The 14,036-nt window shown below is 36.6% G+C and overlaps 1 protein-coding gene across 2 annotated transcripts in view; it reads left to right on the forward strand.

Annotated features, from left to right (window-relative positions):
• FAM171B (family with sequence similarity 171 member B) overlaps positions 1-14,036 on the forward strand; it is a 71,645-nt gene that overhangs the window by 49,947 nt on the left and 7,662 nt on the right. For both annotated transcript variants that reach the window (XM_005573676.4, XM_045367359.2), the window contains 3 exons: positions 3,103-3,261; positions 7,015-7,185; positions 9,840-9,956. In XM_005573676.4, the coding sequence (XP_005573733.2) occupies positions 3,103-3,261; positions 7,015-7,185; positions 9,840-9,956 (447 nt within the window). The remainder of the gene's footprint in view (positions 1-3,102; positions 3,262-7,014; positions 7,186-9,839; positions 9,957-14,036) is intronic.

The raw sequence follows: 14,036 nt of genomic DNA on the forward strand, positions 1-14,036 counted from the left end.
AGGTGCCTAAGACTTGGTAGTAAAGTATCTGCTCTGTAGATGTGATTTGCCTCACTTGTGTATCCCAAGGGGAAGAATGCAGAAATCATATTTTGGGTACTGATTCAAACTGTGTCCTCCAATTCTGCTTTACTAGCCATGAAGATGATCATTTCATCCTAACTTCCCGCAACCCGTAGAAACCTCAGAATTCTGTGACTCTTTGATTGCATTATTTTAGGAAACCTCTATAAATGACAACAATTTACCTGTCTGTTTTGTATTGGTAAATTTATGTTTAGGTCTAAAGTGTAATAGGAATGACTGATAAAGTGAGAAAGCCCTCAAGGTAGAGTCCAGTAAGAGCATCATGGTAAAAAGAACTCTCTGTGAAAGTTCTTTTCGTATTTAGATGCTGTCTTATCTATTCCTAAAGTATGAAACCAGAAAATTTATTATTTGGGAAGAAAATAAACTAGGGCTTGCTGAATCTTGAAGCAATTTACTGAGTGAGGCTGTAGAATCTCTTACTTATGAAATACCAAGACATTTGCCAGATTTTTTTTTTCCTTTGGGATGGAGTTTCGCTTGAGTTGCCCAGGCTTGAGTACAATGACGTGATCTCGGCTCACCATAACCTCTGCCTCCCGGGTTCAAGTGATTCTCTTGCCTCAGCTTCCCAAGTAGCTGGTATTACAGGCATATGCTACCACACCCAGCTAATTTTGTATTTTTAGTAGAGACGGGGTTTCTCCATGTTGGTCAGGATGGTCTTGAACTCCTGTCCTCTGGTAAACCACTCGACTCAGCCTCCCAAAATGCTAGGATTACAGTCATGAGCCACTGTGCCTGGCCAGCTTTTGTTTGTTTGTTTGTTTTTGAGACAGCTGGCTCTGTCACCCAGGCTGGAGTATAGTGGTGCAATCTTGACTTGCTGCAACCTCCACCTCCTGGACTTAAGTGATCCTTCCACCTCAGCCTCCCAAGTAGCTGACACCACAGGCATGTACCACCACGCCTGGCTAATTTTTATGTTTTTCATAGAGATGAGGTTTCACCATGTTGGCCAGGCTGGTCTCAAACTCCTGACCTCAAGTGATCCGCCCATCTTAGCCTCCCAAAGTGCTGGGAGCTGCCATGCCTGGCCTTGCCAGAATTTTGAGCTAGTGACTTTTGCTGTGTATGGCAGAATGGTAGATGTGGAGCCTTGTGTGAAAGAATGGAAAGTAAATAAGAACCACAAGTATACAGAGAGGCTATGTTTAATGCTGTTGGGGCGTTAATGAAATTAGCTTCTTCACAGTTCCTCTTCAGTGTTTGCTTTGATGCATCTCTACCCCTTACTGGCATCTTCAAACCCCATTAAAAATCATAGTTTCTGCTGGAATGCATGAAATGGATCTGTGTGACCATGTCCCGTACCAATCCTTTGCCACTGTGCCAAGCAATGGTAAGCACTCATTTGTCTGGAAAGTACTGGCCATGCTTTGGCAGGTTTCTGTGAGAACACTGTGAGTCCTCTTGAATTCTCAAATCCCTTCCTTTTACTGTCTCATTTTCCTAAAAGGTGACCCATTCATAAGGCCAGGCAGGAAAGTATGAATGTTTCATAATGATGTTAAATCTTTCTGTGAAAAATACATATCCTTACTGCTAAACTTCCATAAAATGTTTCATTAGGTTTGTACAGTGGAAATTAAGCCTGTGTGTTTATGTATTTATGGCCAAAGGAGAAATTAGAACATTTAGGAATGTAAAAACCTGACAGAAGCTCAGCTAGACATTTTGCTTAGTGTGCATGTATTCAGTTGTTAAGAAATGTGGTCTTCAAAATAATTAAGCCACATATTAAAAGAGCAAGTCGTAGGTAGTACTTGTGAGTGATCAGACGGCTTTAGATTGTATCCTCAACAACCAAACAAAAGCATATAATTATGTTACTTTTCTTAACTATTTTCCAGGTATTACTTTTTCTAGCTTCACACACACAAAAACTACAAACTGAGAAGTCTTACATTGTTTCATTTATCATTTATTGTCATGCAGCTCTTTAAAAACTGATGTCTTTTCTATTCTAATAATTTAATTGATTACTTCTGTCTTCATCGGTGACCTTACTAAAGTTCAAAGCAAAAGCTGATGTTTCTGATAATTTTCAGGTGTAAGAGTTGATCTTTAAATTATTAAATTCAAAATCTGTTGATTACAGAAATATCAATATTGTCACTGAATTCTCACTTGATAAATAATGTTAGAAGATACTGAGATATTTATACTTAGGAAAAATTCAGTTACTGAGATATTTATAAATTGAGTACCTGGAATTTGAAAGACTTTTAATGCGTGGTTAGTTAACTGATAGAGAAGCTTACCGACTTAAGTATGTGGCTGAATATCATCAGAGACACTTTTCTGTTGCAAGTTACTGAAAACCCAGTTTAATCTAGCTTAAGCCCAAAAGAAGCATTTATTTATTTCTCTTATAGATGGTAACTGTAGGAATAGGACAAACTTTAGACATGGCTCGATCAGGACTTCACTAGAAATAACTGAAAACTGGTTCTCAGTTTCTCAACTCTCCACTCTTTGAATGCTGCCTCGATTTTTAAACAAGCTTTCATTTTTTATTGCAAGATGGCTGTTACAACTCCTGGATGTATACCTGCTCACATAAAATACAGTCCAAGCAAAACACACATTACATCTCATTAACTGTGCTTGGGACAGGGCCCATCATTGAACAAATCACTGTGGCCAAGAGAATGAGATGCTTTTAATTGGTTTCAGCCCATTCTGGCATGCACCATCAACTCCACTACTGTTACAGAAATGAGACCCCAAATGAAACACATGGGCTAAAAATGGTCAGTGTGGGGTTCCCCAGAGTGGAAAGAAAAGGGTGAGGAAATTCTGGGCAGCAGAATCAATCAGTTACAAAGGTGCGTTGTGTCATCTAAAGAAAGGAAAATTTCTTAGTTCTGCATTTAAAATAATTACATGAGAAGATGCTAATGATATTTAGCAATAATTATAATTGCTTCTTTTAAAGTAAAACATCCTGACCAATGCTGCTATGGTCAACATGCCTTTATCTCTTTGTTAATAAGGTTTCCTTTATTCCAGATGCCAAATCTCAACCAAGTGTTCAGTTTTCAAAAGCCTTAATTAAACTTCCTGACAACCATCATATAAGCAACGTTACCGGCTATCTTACAGTTCTACAACAGTTTTTGAAAGTGGACAATTTTCTGCATACAACTGGAATTACTCTCAATAAACCAGGTATTATCTTTTTGCATAATATAGTTAGAAACATTAGTACACAAATCTTTCATCAAATATTTAGCTATTTAGATAGCTATTAAATATTCAATATTTAAGCTATGGATAATACACATCACTTGAGACATAAATCTAGTTATTAAAATGTATATAATAATTCCCTTTATCCAATTAAATATATATTATTCAATGAAAGAAAAACTCTGCATACATTATTTCAAATGCATGGAAATTTTGATTTCTTCTAAATTTATTAAATTTTATTTGATCCAAAGCAGGTAAGGTACAGAAAATAGTTATGATTATTGTATAGCTTTGAAAATTTAATACATTTAAAAATTAAAATTCAGTTTGTATTTTTTTCATAATTCTACCTATTCATTTTTAACCAACTGATGAGAAGTGTCAATAACTGAGATATAAAAAAGTTTATAGATTGGAGTAAGCTATTGTAAATATTTGCTATTCTCTGTATAAAATATAAATGCTGAAAATATATGTATTTCAGAGTCAACAGCACTCATTTCTATAAGGCTGTCATAATATAAAAGTTAGGGGAACAATGGAATTTTACATTTAAAAATACATTCATAAACCCCTTAAAAACATCATTTCCCTCTGTATATCCATACTTGTTCTGCCATTTTTTTCTTTTGAGATAGGGTCTTGCTCTGTTTCCCAAGCTGGAGTGCAGTGGCATGATTTTGGTTCACTGCAGCCTTAACCACCCAGGTTCAAGTGATCTTCCTACCTAAGCCTCCCAAGTAGCTAGGACTACAGGCGTGCACCACCACACCCAGCCAATTTTTTTATTTTTTGTAGAGATGGGGTTTCGCCATGTTGCCTTGGCTGGTCTTAACTCCTCTGCTCAACAATCCACCCACCTCAGCCTCCCAACGTGCTGGGATCACAGGCCTGTTCTACCATTTTTACCACTCATTGTAACCTAACTGAAAATCCACTGTTTAAAATAACCTCAAACAGTCTATAATTCTGATAGTTTCATCTTTTTTTCCACATATTTTGTTTCATTTGAGGAACAGCCAGCGATGAGTGATAACAGGAAATAAGTATTTTGGTTAGATAGTTTTGTTTTATTTTGCTTGCTGTAGTTGATGCTATCAGTGCCCCAGCCAGGTGACACTCATTCTTCTGTTACAAACCTGCTTTTCCTACTGCACACATCTGTGACTGCCTGAGGGCATTCCTTGGTTCCAGGAAGCACACTTGACCATCACATGGGGCAAGCTGTCAACTAATGACACATAAGAGCTGGTGTGGCTAGGACAACTCTGAGCCAGTGTATGTCCCCAGTGGAACTGAGCTGGAGTTACCACAGTGATAACCTGCTTGTTAACATATCCTGTGTTGGCTCCCTTCCTTCCTTCTGAATTATGCTTCTCTTAGTGATAGGTGCTTCCTGGGCTTACCTACAAAATAAACTATTTGCACTCAAATTATTATCTCAGGGTCTGCTTCTTGAGGAAGCCAAACTAAGACATCTGCCAAGATTTTCCAGATGTAACCTACAGCATGCTGTAAATAAAAACATTTACTAGAATGGTATCTGTACACACTATCACAAATGAAGCTCATGGCTCTGAAGTGTGTTCATGGCCAAGACTCATTAGGTCCAGTGGAAAAGGGTCACAATGAACTCTGTCCCCCAACACTGTATTACCTGCTTTTGAGAGTATTCATTAAAAGTTTGGATTATCCTGAGAATGCTGCTCTCATTTAAAAAGTTCTAGAGCAGTGCTGCCAAATGGAAATACTCTTCTCTGTCCAACATGTGGCTGTTGTGCTCTTGAAACATGACCAGTGCACTGAGGAACTTAATTTAAATAGCCACATGCAGCTAGTGGTCACTCTATTAAGATTACACAGTTCTAGAGTTCAGTGAGGATACGAATGTTCTTTCATAAAAGTTTTGTTCTCCTTCTCATTTTTTTTATCAGTCTTTTTCCCCTTGCACCATGCTTTTCTCCGCCGAGTTGGCTTTATCTCAAATGCTGGTGTGTCTGTCAACAGTTTGTAAAGCCACTGACTGCACAGAGCTGAAGGGTGGGGTTGAGGCAGGTACTTCAGAAAGCCAGCCAACTGGTTTTACTGAATAGTTTGATGTAGTTACTTAACAATTTATACAACATTTGATTTGTGCTTGCAGTGGATGACTTACTAGCAATACCAGCCTATAAAATATATATGGCACTGCTTTGCTCATTTAATATTAGTCCTTCAGGTAATTTACTACAGTTAATTCTTATATTTAATTGAAAATTTTCAATAAGCCACTACTTGCCCTGTCTGATGGTTGAAGCCATTCCAGATGATAAGTAGTCATGATAATGAGTACTCTTTCTGTGGCTGCCAAGGCCCTCCACTCTTGCCTGTCTCCCGTGCTGCCCTCTAGCCCTGTGGCCACCTTTCTTTCCTGCACCTGCCAAGATCACTTCTAATTTGGAGGCTTTGGACTTGTTTATTCTGCCTGGAAAGTTCTTGGAGGTCCTTCCCATTTGGCTGCAGCCCAGATGTGCCCTCCTCAGACAGGAGGCCTTTTTTGACCACCTAATTATGTTCCTTTTCTAGATTATCATGCACTTACATTTGGATGGGGGAAAAAACTGATGAGGAGTAAATACATGGGGGGGAAAAGGATATTTGATAGGAATTATGAAGAAAGTATTGCAGACAATATCAGAAATTATGTATTTACTGTGTCTTTGGGGCCCATATGAGTGCATGGTGCTGGTAGGGACTCTGTAAATATTTGTTAAATGAATGAACAAAATTCTAGTTTTGAAGCCAAAGATTCAAAAGTGTAGACCAAAAGCAAATAGATAAAAAGTATACTTTCACCATCTATTTGTAGAACTACTGTAATTTAAAAATCTGTAATTTTATTCTTCATAAATATTCTGGTATATATTATAACTTTGTTTGGCATTGCTAATATTTCAAAAGCAAAAGAAAGGCACTTTCTGCTCCCTCTCTCTGCCCAGAGTGTAACAGATATCTGTAGATAGTTCCTGATATTTAAGAAGCCTTACTATAAATTGTATAATTAAATCTTTAAAACCTTAGGCAAAACAATATAACCAATTCTGTTATCTCCCTTTCTCCTACTTTTCAAGCTTGGAAGTCTAGTATTAGATTTAAAATCTAAGTTTATATTCTTTCAATTGTATGAATAATCAAGTATATTAAGACATAATTTTTATCAAGTAATATTACAGTGATTTTGTTTCATGTTTAATTGCCTAAACCTATCCATTAAAAATTATACTTTTAATCTGAATGCTTTTTATGTAAGAAGTGCAGCTGGATCTGTGGGTTCTAGCACTCCTTGAAACAGATGGTCTTGGAAAAGAGAGGGCCAGATATTTCAAATCCACATCTGCATTGATGGTGTATGATGGAGCCTTTATTTGAGTGTGGTTCTGTATGAGATGGGGTTTTTTTGGTTGTTGCTTTTTAGATTTATAAAAATATTGAATTGGATTCTAGTGCCCTTGTATCAGATGACTTAGATAACTTAGGTTCATATTGATTTATGTTACATTGCATAGCCTATATTTAGACAATATTTTAAAATTACATTTTAAAAATCCTTAATGTGTATTCAGTATCTATTTGATATTAAAATAGATAACCCTTGGTGAAATAGAGGAACTACTTATTTTAGACCCATAATAATTAGGTAACTACCACTTCTGTTTATATATGATTTTAATAAACTGTCCTCTTTTATAGGTTTTGAAAACATTGAATTGACCCCTCTTGCTGCAATATGTGTGAAAATATATTCTGGAGGAAAAGAACTAAAAGTCAATGGCTCTATTCAGATTTCTCTTCCTCTTCTACGTCTGAATGATGTAAGTGCAGGAGATCGCATACCTGCTTGGACATTTGATATGAACACAGGTATGTGAGCTAGCTTAAAATATTCTGAATATTTTGCATATTTGTCAATTGACTAGCTGACTGTTTTATCTTAGAACTTGATACAGCTCTAGTTTTTCAGTAACATCACAAATATATTTGTTAGTGACCAAAATTGACCTCACTTTAATATAATACAACTATTGGGGAAATGATGGGAATACACATGTCAAAAAATAGCATTATTTATTCATTCCATTACCTTTTTGTAGCACCACCATTCTGAGGTAGAAATAATTTTTTAAAATTATCTCTGTTCTTAGAAGTTTGCTTTTGTTTTGATAAGCTCATAATACCTATCTAAGAGCATGGTTTAAGGTAATTGGGAAATGTATGCTAGTTTCATGAAAAAAAATAACATTATGTTATTAAGAGATAGAAAGAGTAATTGTTTTTCCAAAGAAACCCCTTAGATACTAGTTTTGTTCTCTGGGTTTTGCCTCCTAAATAGCAGCTGGAAATATATGTATATTTTCATCCTCAGCTTCCTTTTGTTTTGTTCATGGGTTCCCATGTAAATAAGGTAGGAGTGTAAGTTACCAAAAAAAGAAAGAAAAGAAAAAGGAAAATGATCAGCCCACAGCTGAAAAGTTTAGAGGTAGGACTTCCTTGGGTGAGTCATGTACAGTCTAGTTAGTTTCACAGGGCTTGGGCTTGGTTTCTCTCCTCCCCGACTCCCATCTGTTTGCTCTGTATTAGCACCTTTCTAGGATAGAATTTCCCTTCAGAGTGACAAGAAGGCTGTAGGTGCTCTAATGTTATACTTTGCCAGGTTGAAGGCCAGTGCAGAGATTTTCTTAGGAGCTATATATAGCAGAAGCCCTTGGACTCACTGTAGTTGTAGAGTGGAGTTTGCATGCCCATCTTAGAACCTGTCTTTGTGACCTGCAAATTGAATGCACAGATTTATTTAGACTTCAAGTCACGTGCTGAAGCTGGGGTAGAACCCTATACTGATCATGTTGACGGAGAATAGGGCACAATAGATCCTCAAAGGAGACTTGAAATGGGATTTCATGTGGGTAATAAGACCCCCAAAACACATATGTTTTCACTATAGAATATAAGCAGTAATGTATCTATGTTTTAAAGAAAGAGTGGAAACTATATAACCATGATAGTATGCTACTGAAATCATTAGATTAAAAACTCTAAGATTTGGAGTCTGGTCTGTTTACCAGCAGTACTATTTGGAATAAGTCATTTAACTTATTTGGGCCTCAGTTTCCTGATTTGTTGAATGAGGAAGCTGTGTTAAGGCACTTAAAAAAAGAATATCTGTTGTTTGAGTCCCTGGTTGCTGATTGTTCTTTCTGGCCAAGGCATTTATCTCTAATGTACCTTTCAGTGGCAACATTTTTTGAATTGATTTATCACTGATGTAACACTTGTGGACTGTTTAAAAGCAATAGATTAAATTATTCTCATCATTTTCAAGTTTCTCTACCTTATTAAAATACTTTTTTACATGTTGTAGATAATTCCCTATAATAAATCAATAAACCATAATACAAATATACACCAAACTCAAATAGCTTTGTTATGCTATTTATAAATAAAACTTCATAAGAGGTATAGGTTTTACTGAATTCTTTTTTCTTCTGACAGCAAATTTTACTGGATGAGGTAACATTTATTGAAAGTTTAGAAGATCTAGTTCTATAAGAACAATACCAACAGTACTAGACGAAAACAATATTTAGTAAAAAATTAAGGCCATAAAATAGTATATTTAATCAGAATATCAGAACACGTGATACAAGCTATCTTAATATGCAGTTTAAATAGAATCTGGAGAGTCATGATTTTTCTAAGTATGTCTATGTCCTTAGTTTATTTTATTATTTTCTTTTTTTGAGACAGAGTCTTGCTCTGTCACCCAGGCTGGAGTGCAGTAGCACACTCTCAGCTCACTGCAGCCTCCACCTCCCAGGCTCAAGCGATTCTCCTGCCTCAGCCTCCTGAGTATGTGGGATTACAGGCATGCACCACCACGCCTGGCTAATTTTTGTGGTTTTTTTAAATAACTATTTTGTTTTAATATAAAATGACAATTTTTTTGGAATGACAATTCTTAATTTGTATGCCAAAAACATGTATTAATATCAAGAAATGTGAAAATTTAGTACTTTTTAATTTTAAAACTCACCAAATTAATAGATGAGTTTTTCACGAATTCCGTGATTAAGGCTTTGTGATCCAGTTTTTTGAAGGTCTGATTCTAAGGTGAGTTTATTTCAGTACCTATTACAATAATAGGTGTCGTAATTGATAATTTTTGTGTTTTTAATGGAGACGGGGTTTCACCATGTTGGCCAGACTGGTCTTGAACACCTGACCTTGTGATCCACATGCCTTGGCCTCCCAAAGTTCTGGGATTACCGGCTTGAGCCACTGCACCTGGCCATCCTTAGTTTATTTACAGTGTTTTTTGGTCATGACAAATGATCCAAATTATTCTATTACAGTATATACCATATTATAATATGATGTGATATTTATTAGCCTATGATAATATATTGCCACAGTTTTCATAATCTTTGAAAAAGTCCCATAACGTATTCTATGCATGACCATCAGTTCTTAAGATATATAACTGTAACTAACTGGTATTTTTTACATACCTTCCTTTTTAGGTGCTTGGGTAAATCATGGTCGGGGAATGGTCAAGGAACATAACAGTCATTTAATCTGGACATATGATGCACCACATTTGGGCTACTGGATAGCAGCTCCACTTCCAGGAACTAGAGGTATTGTAAAAAATGAAAGTAATTAAAACATATAATCCAAATAGTCTTGCTGGAATTGATAGCAGCAGACCTCAGTTTTATTCTAAGCACTGCCACTTACAAGCTGTATGACAATGGGATAGGAACTTGATCTCAGCATTTTTTTTTTTCATGTGTATAAGGTCTCTTATAGTCATATCTGATGAATCTGTGAAGAGTGAAGTTTGTTCAAATCAAGTATTTTCTTAGTCTACTTTTTTTTTTATGAATAAATTCTGTCCAAATCAGAGCTTTTGGTTGCAAGCAACAGAAAAATACTTTGAGTAATTTAAAAATATGCTATATTAGAAGGATGTAGGGAGTTCACAGGAACCCAGGGAAGGCTGAAGAACCACATGCTGAAAGGCAGGACTCCTTGCCGTGCCAGATGGCCTAGTTAGCAGCCTGCTTGACAACCTTTGCCAGGTTGCTGCTGTGTGGTGGCTGGCTCCAACCCTTTCCAGCCCTTTCCAGTATTTTCCTTATACTATTCCTGGTCATTCTAGGGCTGAAGAATGATCATCCCATTGGCCCACTTTTGGGTCATGAGCACACATGTTATTTGGTGGGGATTGAGGAGGAGAGGAAGGGCTCTTGGAAGTCTGCAGACACCATCATTCAAGAAAAGACTGAGGATGTATTAAATCAAGCTTGTTCAACCCTCAGCCCACAGGCTGTATGCAACCTAGGACAGCTTTGAATGAGACCCAATACAAATTTGTAAACTTCCTAAAAACATTGAGTTTTTTTGTGATTTTTTTTTTTTTGAGCTCATGAGCTATCATTAATGTATTTTATGTGTGGCCCAAGGCAGCTAAAAGATTGGACACCCCCGTACTAAATGAAAATTGGTCTGACATTTTGAACAGAAGGAAGATGGAGGCTGGGGAGCAAAACCATGAATTGTCCCCTAGGGAAGATCTGTTCATATTCTAGGAAGAATGAGAATTTTATTTCCTTATATTTAACATGTTGTCAAATTATCTAGGTAATTTGTACCTCAGGAAACCCTACATTGATCTCAAGTTGTGTACATTCCTCAAAATATTCAAACATTGCATATTTTAGCCATTAAATTTTGAAAAAAAGAAAAATTCTCTAACCTGCAGTAGTCTAGACTGGTTGCACTGTCAGCCTGCTACCCTGGGCCTTTTGGGTATGTGTTGGCATAAATCAAATTGCTTCTTGGCTTTCCCTGCCACCAGCTTTCATGAGTCAATTATGATAGCTTATATTCCTTTATTTTTGTAGGTTTGTGTTTTTACAGATTAAAAACAAAGCAAAAGTTTAGTGTTATTTTAGTGAAGATTTTAGAGTGAAAGTTGAATACATGATTGAAGATTATGATATACATGCATTAGAGATAATTCTTTTGGTTTATCAAGTGTTTTGGCTCACAGCTGAGGGGTAGTTGCTACCTGGGTATTTCATACTGATTAGGAATAGTCCTAGTACTTACCCTGATCCAGAACATGGATGGCATTTTACATATGTTTATCTGCAGCATTTTGTCATCTAACATTATTATAACTATCTATTATTTTGAAGGCTATCGGTTTTCTCTAATTTTTAAAATCAAGTTTGATTTTTATTTTCATTCTGTGTTGGCAAGTTTGAATTTTCTTTTTTGATTGGGTCTTGCTATGTTGCCTGCTCAGGCTGGGCTCAAACTCTGGATCTTCCCACTTCAGCCTCTTGAGAAGCTAGGACTAGGTAGCCATATATAATCACGAGAAATGTTCTTTTTATTTCTATTTGAACTTAGTGCTTACAAGATTATTTATTCAGAAACCAGAGGGTGGTTACTTTTGCTTTTCATGATGCAAAATATCATACAATCTTGCCAGCTGTCTGGCCTTATCCCATTCTATATTTGCAACTATAATGAAATATCGATGAAAAACTAATTTCATACAACTCATTTCATTTTTAATAAAAATAACCTATGGAGCATTTCAGTTTTATAGAGAAATGTACTTACACTAAAAATATATCTAAAATAACTGAATTACGTAAGATAGCTTTATGAATTACAAAAGCCAAAATTATTTTCTAAAACCACGTGGAAGTTCTGTTCCAGATTATTTATTGGAAAAGATGTTGTTTGGATGAGTACGAAAATAAAAGTAGGGGCTTCTTGTTTAGTTTGAATTAGAGATCTTCTAGTGATGCTTTTGAAGAATTTATTCTGCAAGCATATCAATCAAAGGAATACTACATTAGAAATATGGATAACTTGATGATAGCCCTTACTTTGTCTGTAATTAACTGAGTGAGCTTGAAATAGGTACTTACCCAACTGAGCATTAGTTTTCTTGTTTCTAAATTGGGAGAGTTGGATATTGTATTAGTCTGCTCAGGCTGCCATAACAAAATAATTGCAGAGTAGTAACTGGCTATTAACAGAAATTTATGTTCTCACAGTCTGGAGGCTACTGTCCAAGGTCAAGGTGCTGTCAGGGTTGGTGAGGTCTCTTCCTGGCTTCTACATGGCCATTTTCTCAAGGCGTCTTCACATGGTCTTTCCACACACCAACCAATTCTCCAATTTTCAGTGGACGTTGATTATATCCTATAATTCAATTCAGTCCTGACATTGTCTACTTACAGTTAGCATCAGACCCCTCAGGTTAAAGGTTTAATCCCATAGGACTGCCCCCATTTCAGGTGCCCATTGCAAGCAGCAGGTTCTCAGATTTGGCTTCAAATGGGGGGGTTTGCACAATTCTCTCCTCAGGTTTGATTATTTGCTGTGATAGCTCACAGAAATCAGGGGAACACTTACTTACACTTAACAGCTTGTAATAAAGGAAACGATAAAGGATACGGATGAAGAGCAGATGAAAAGGTACGTAGGGCAATGGTCCTGTGTACAGGAGCTTTTTCCCCCATAGAGTTGGGGTATATCACCCTTCTGGCCCGTGGATGTGTTTATCAACCTAGAGGCTTTACACACCCTACACTTGAGGGATGTTGATGGAGGCTTCCTCGTGCAGGCATGATCAATTATTAACTTAATCTCCAGCCATTCTCCTTCCCGGAGTATGAGGGGTGGTGCTGAAAGCTACAAGCTTCTAAGCATGGCTTGTTGGTCACCAGCCCCCAGGCATGAGCCCGCCCAGAGTCAAGTTAGAACAAAAGATACTCCCAACACCCAGAAAATTCCAAGGGATTTAGGAGCTCTATGTTAGGAAACAGGGTCAAAGACCACATAATAGAACAAAAGACACTCCTAGAACCCCTGTTGCTCAGGAAATTCCAAGTGTTTTAGAAGCTCTGTGCCAGAAACTAGGGACAGAGACCAAATATATATATGTTGATTATGACACAATTCCTAATGTCCCTAAACATTTTAAGATATATAAAATCTCAAAATTGTGCCTATGATGAGCTAGTGTTTGCAGAGCTTCTTTAGTTATAAATGTGGTTAATTTGTTTTTTAAAGTTTAAATAGAATTCTAGAATTCCTTGGAAAAATATTAAGTGCAAGAGATTAATTTTTCAGATTGGTGTAGGAGAGTAGGTGGTTGAGTACAGTTTAATAAGCAAGTGTTTTAAATGTGCATTTTAAATATACTTGAATGAAAAAAAATGCTTTTCTACCTAACTCCTTTTAGACATGCATGCACACAGACAGATGCATTCTCTTGCTACTGCCATACGTATAGGATTTGGGGCAAACTCAATATGTCAACATCCTGTTTCCAAATGTGAGTTTTGTTGGATTCCTGTGGAGTTGTTAGCATTATTCCATTCTGGAAACAAACTCATTTATGCCCAGTTATAATCAAACCAAACCTCCATACAAATCTACAGATAGCAGAAAGTTACTCTCATTTCTTGTTTGACAAAATTTCATATCGTACAGTGTTGTGTTTGTCTATTAAATAAGATAGATCAGTCACCATCTGTGAAATCATGGCCAATAGTAGAGTGCCCGTTTTAATATAACCTTAAAGCTTCATTCAAGAATAGTGTGGTATAGCTAAAACTGAGCGCTTATCATGAGCCAAGCACTGGTCTAAGTGTTTCACAAGTATTTACTCATATCTAACCCATGTG

The sequence above is a fragment of the Macaca fascicularis genome, chromosome 12 (assembly GCF_037993035.2).
Source record: "Macaca fascicularis isolate 582-1 chromosome 12, T2T-MFA8v1.1".
Classification (NCBI taxonomy): Eukaryota; Metazoa; Chordata; class Mammalia; order Primates; family Cercopithecidae; genus Macaca; species Macaca fascicularis.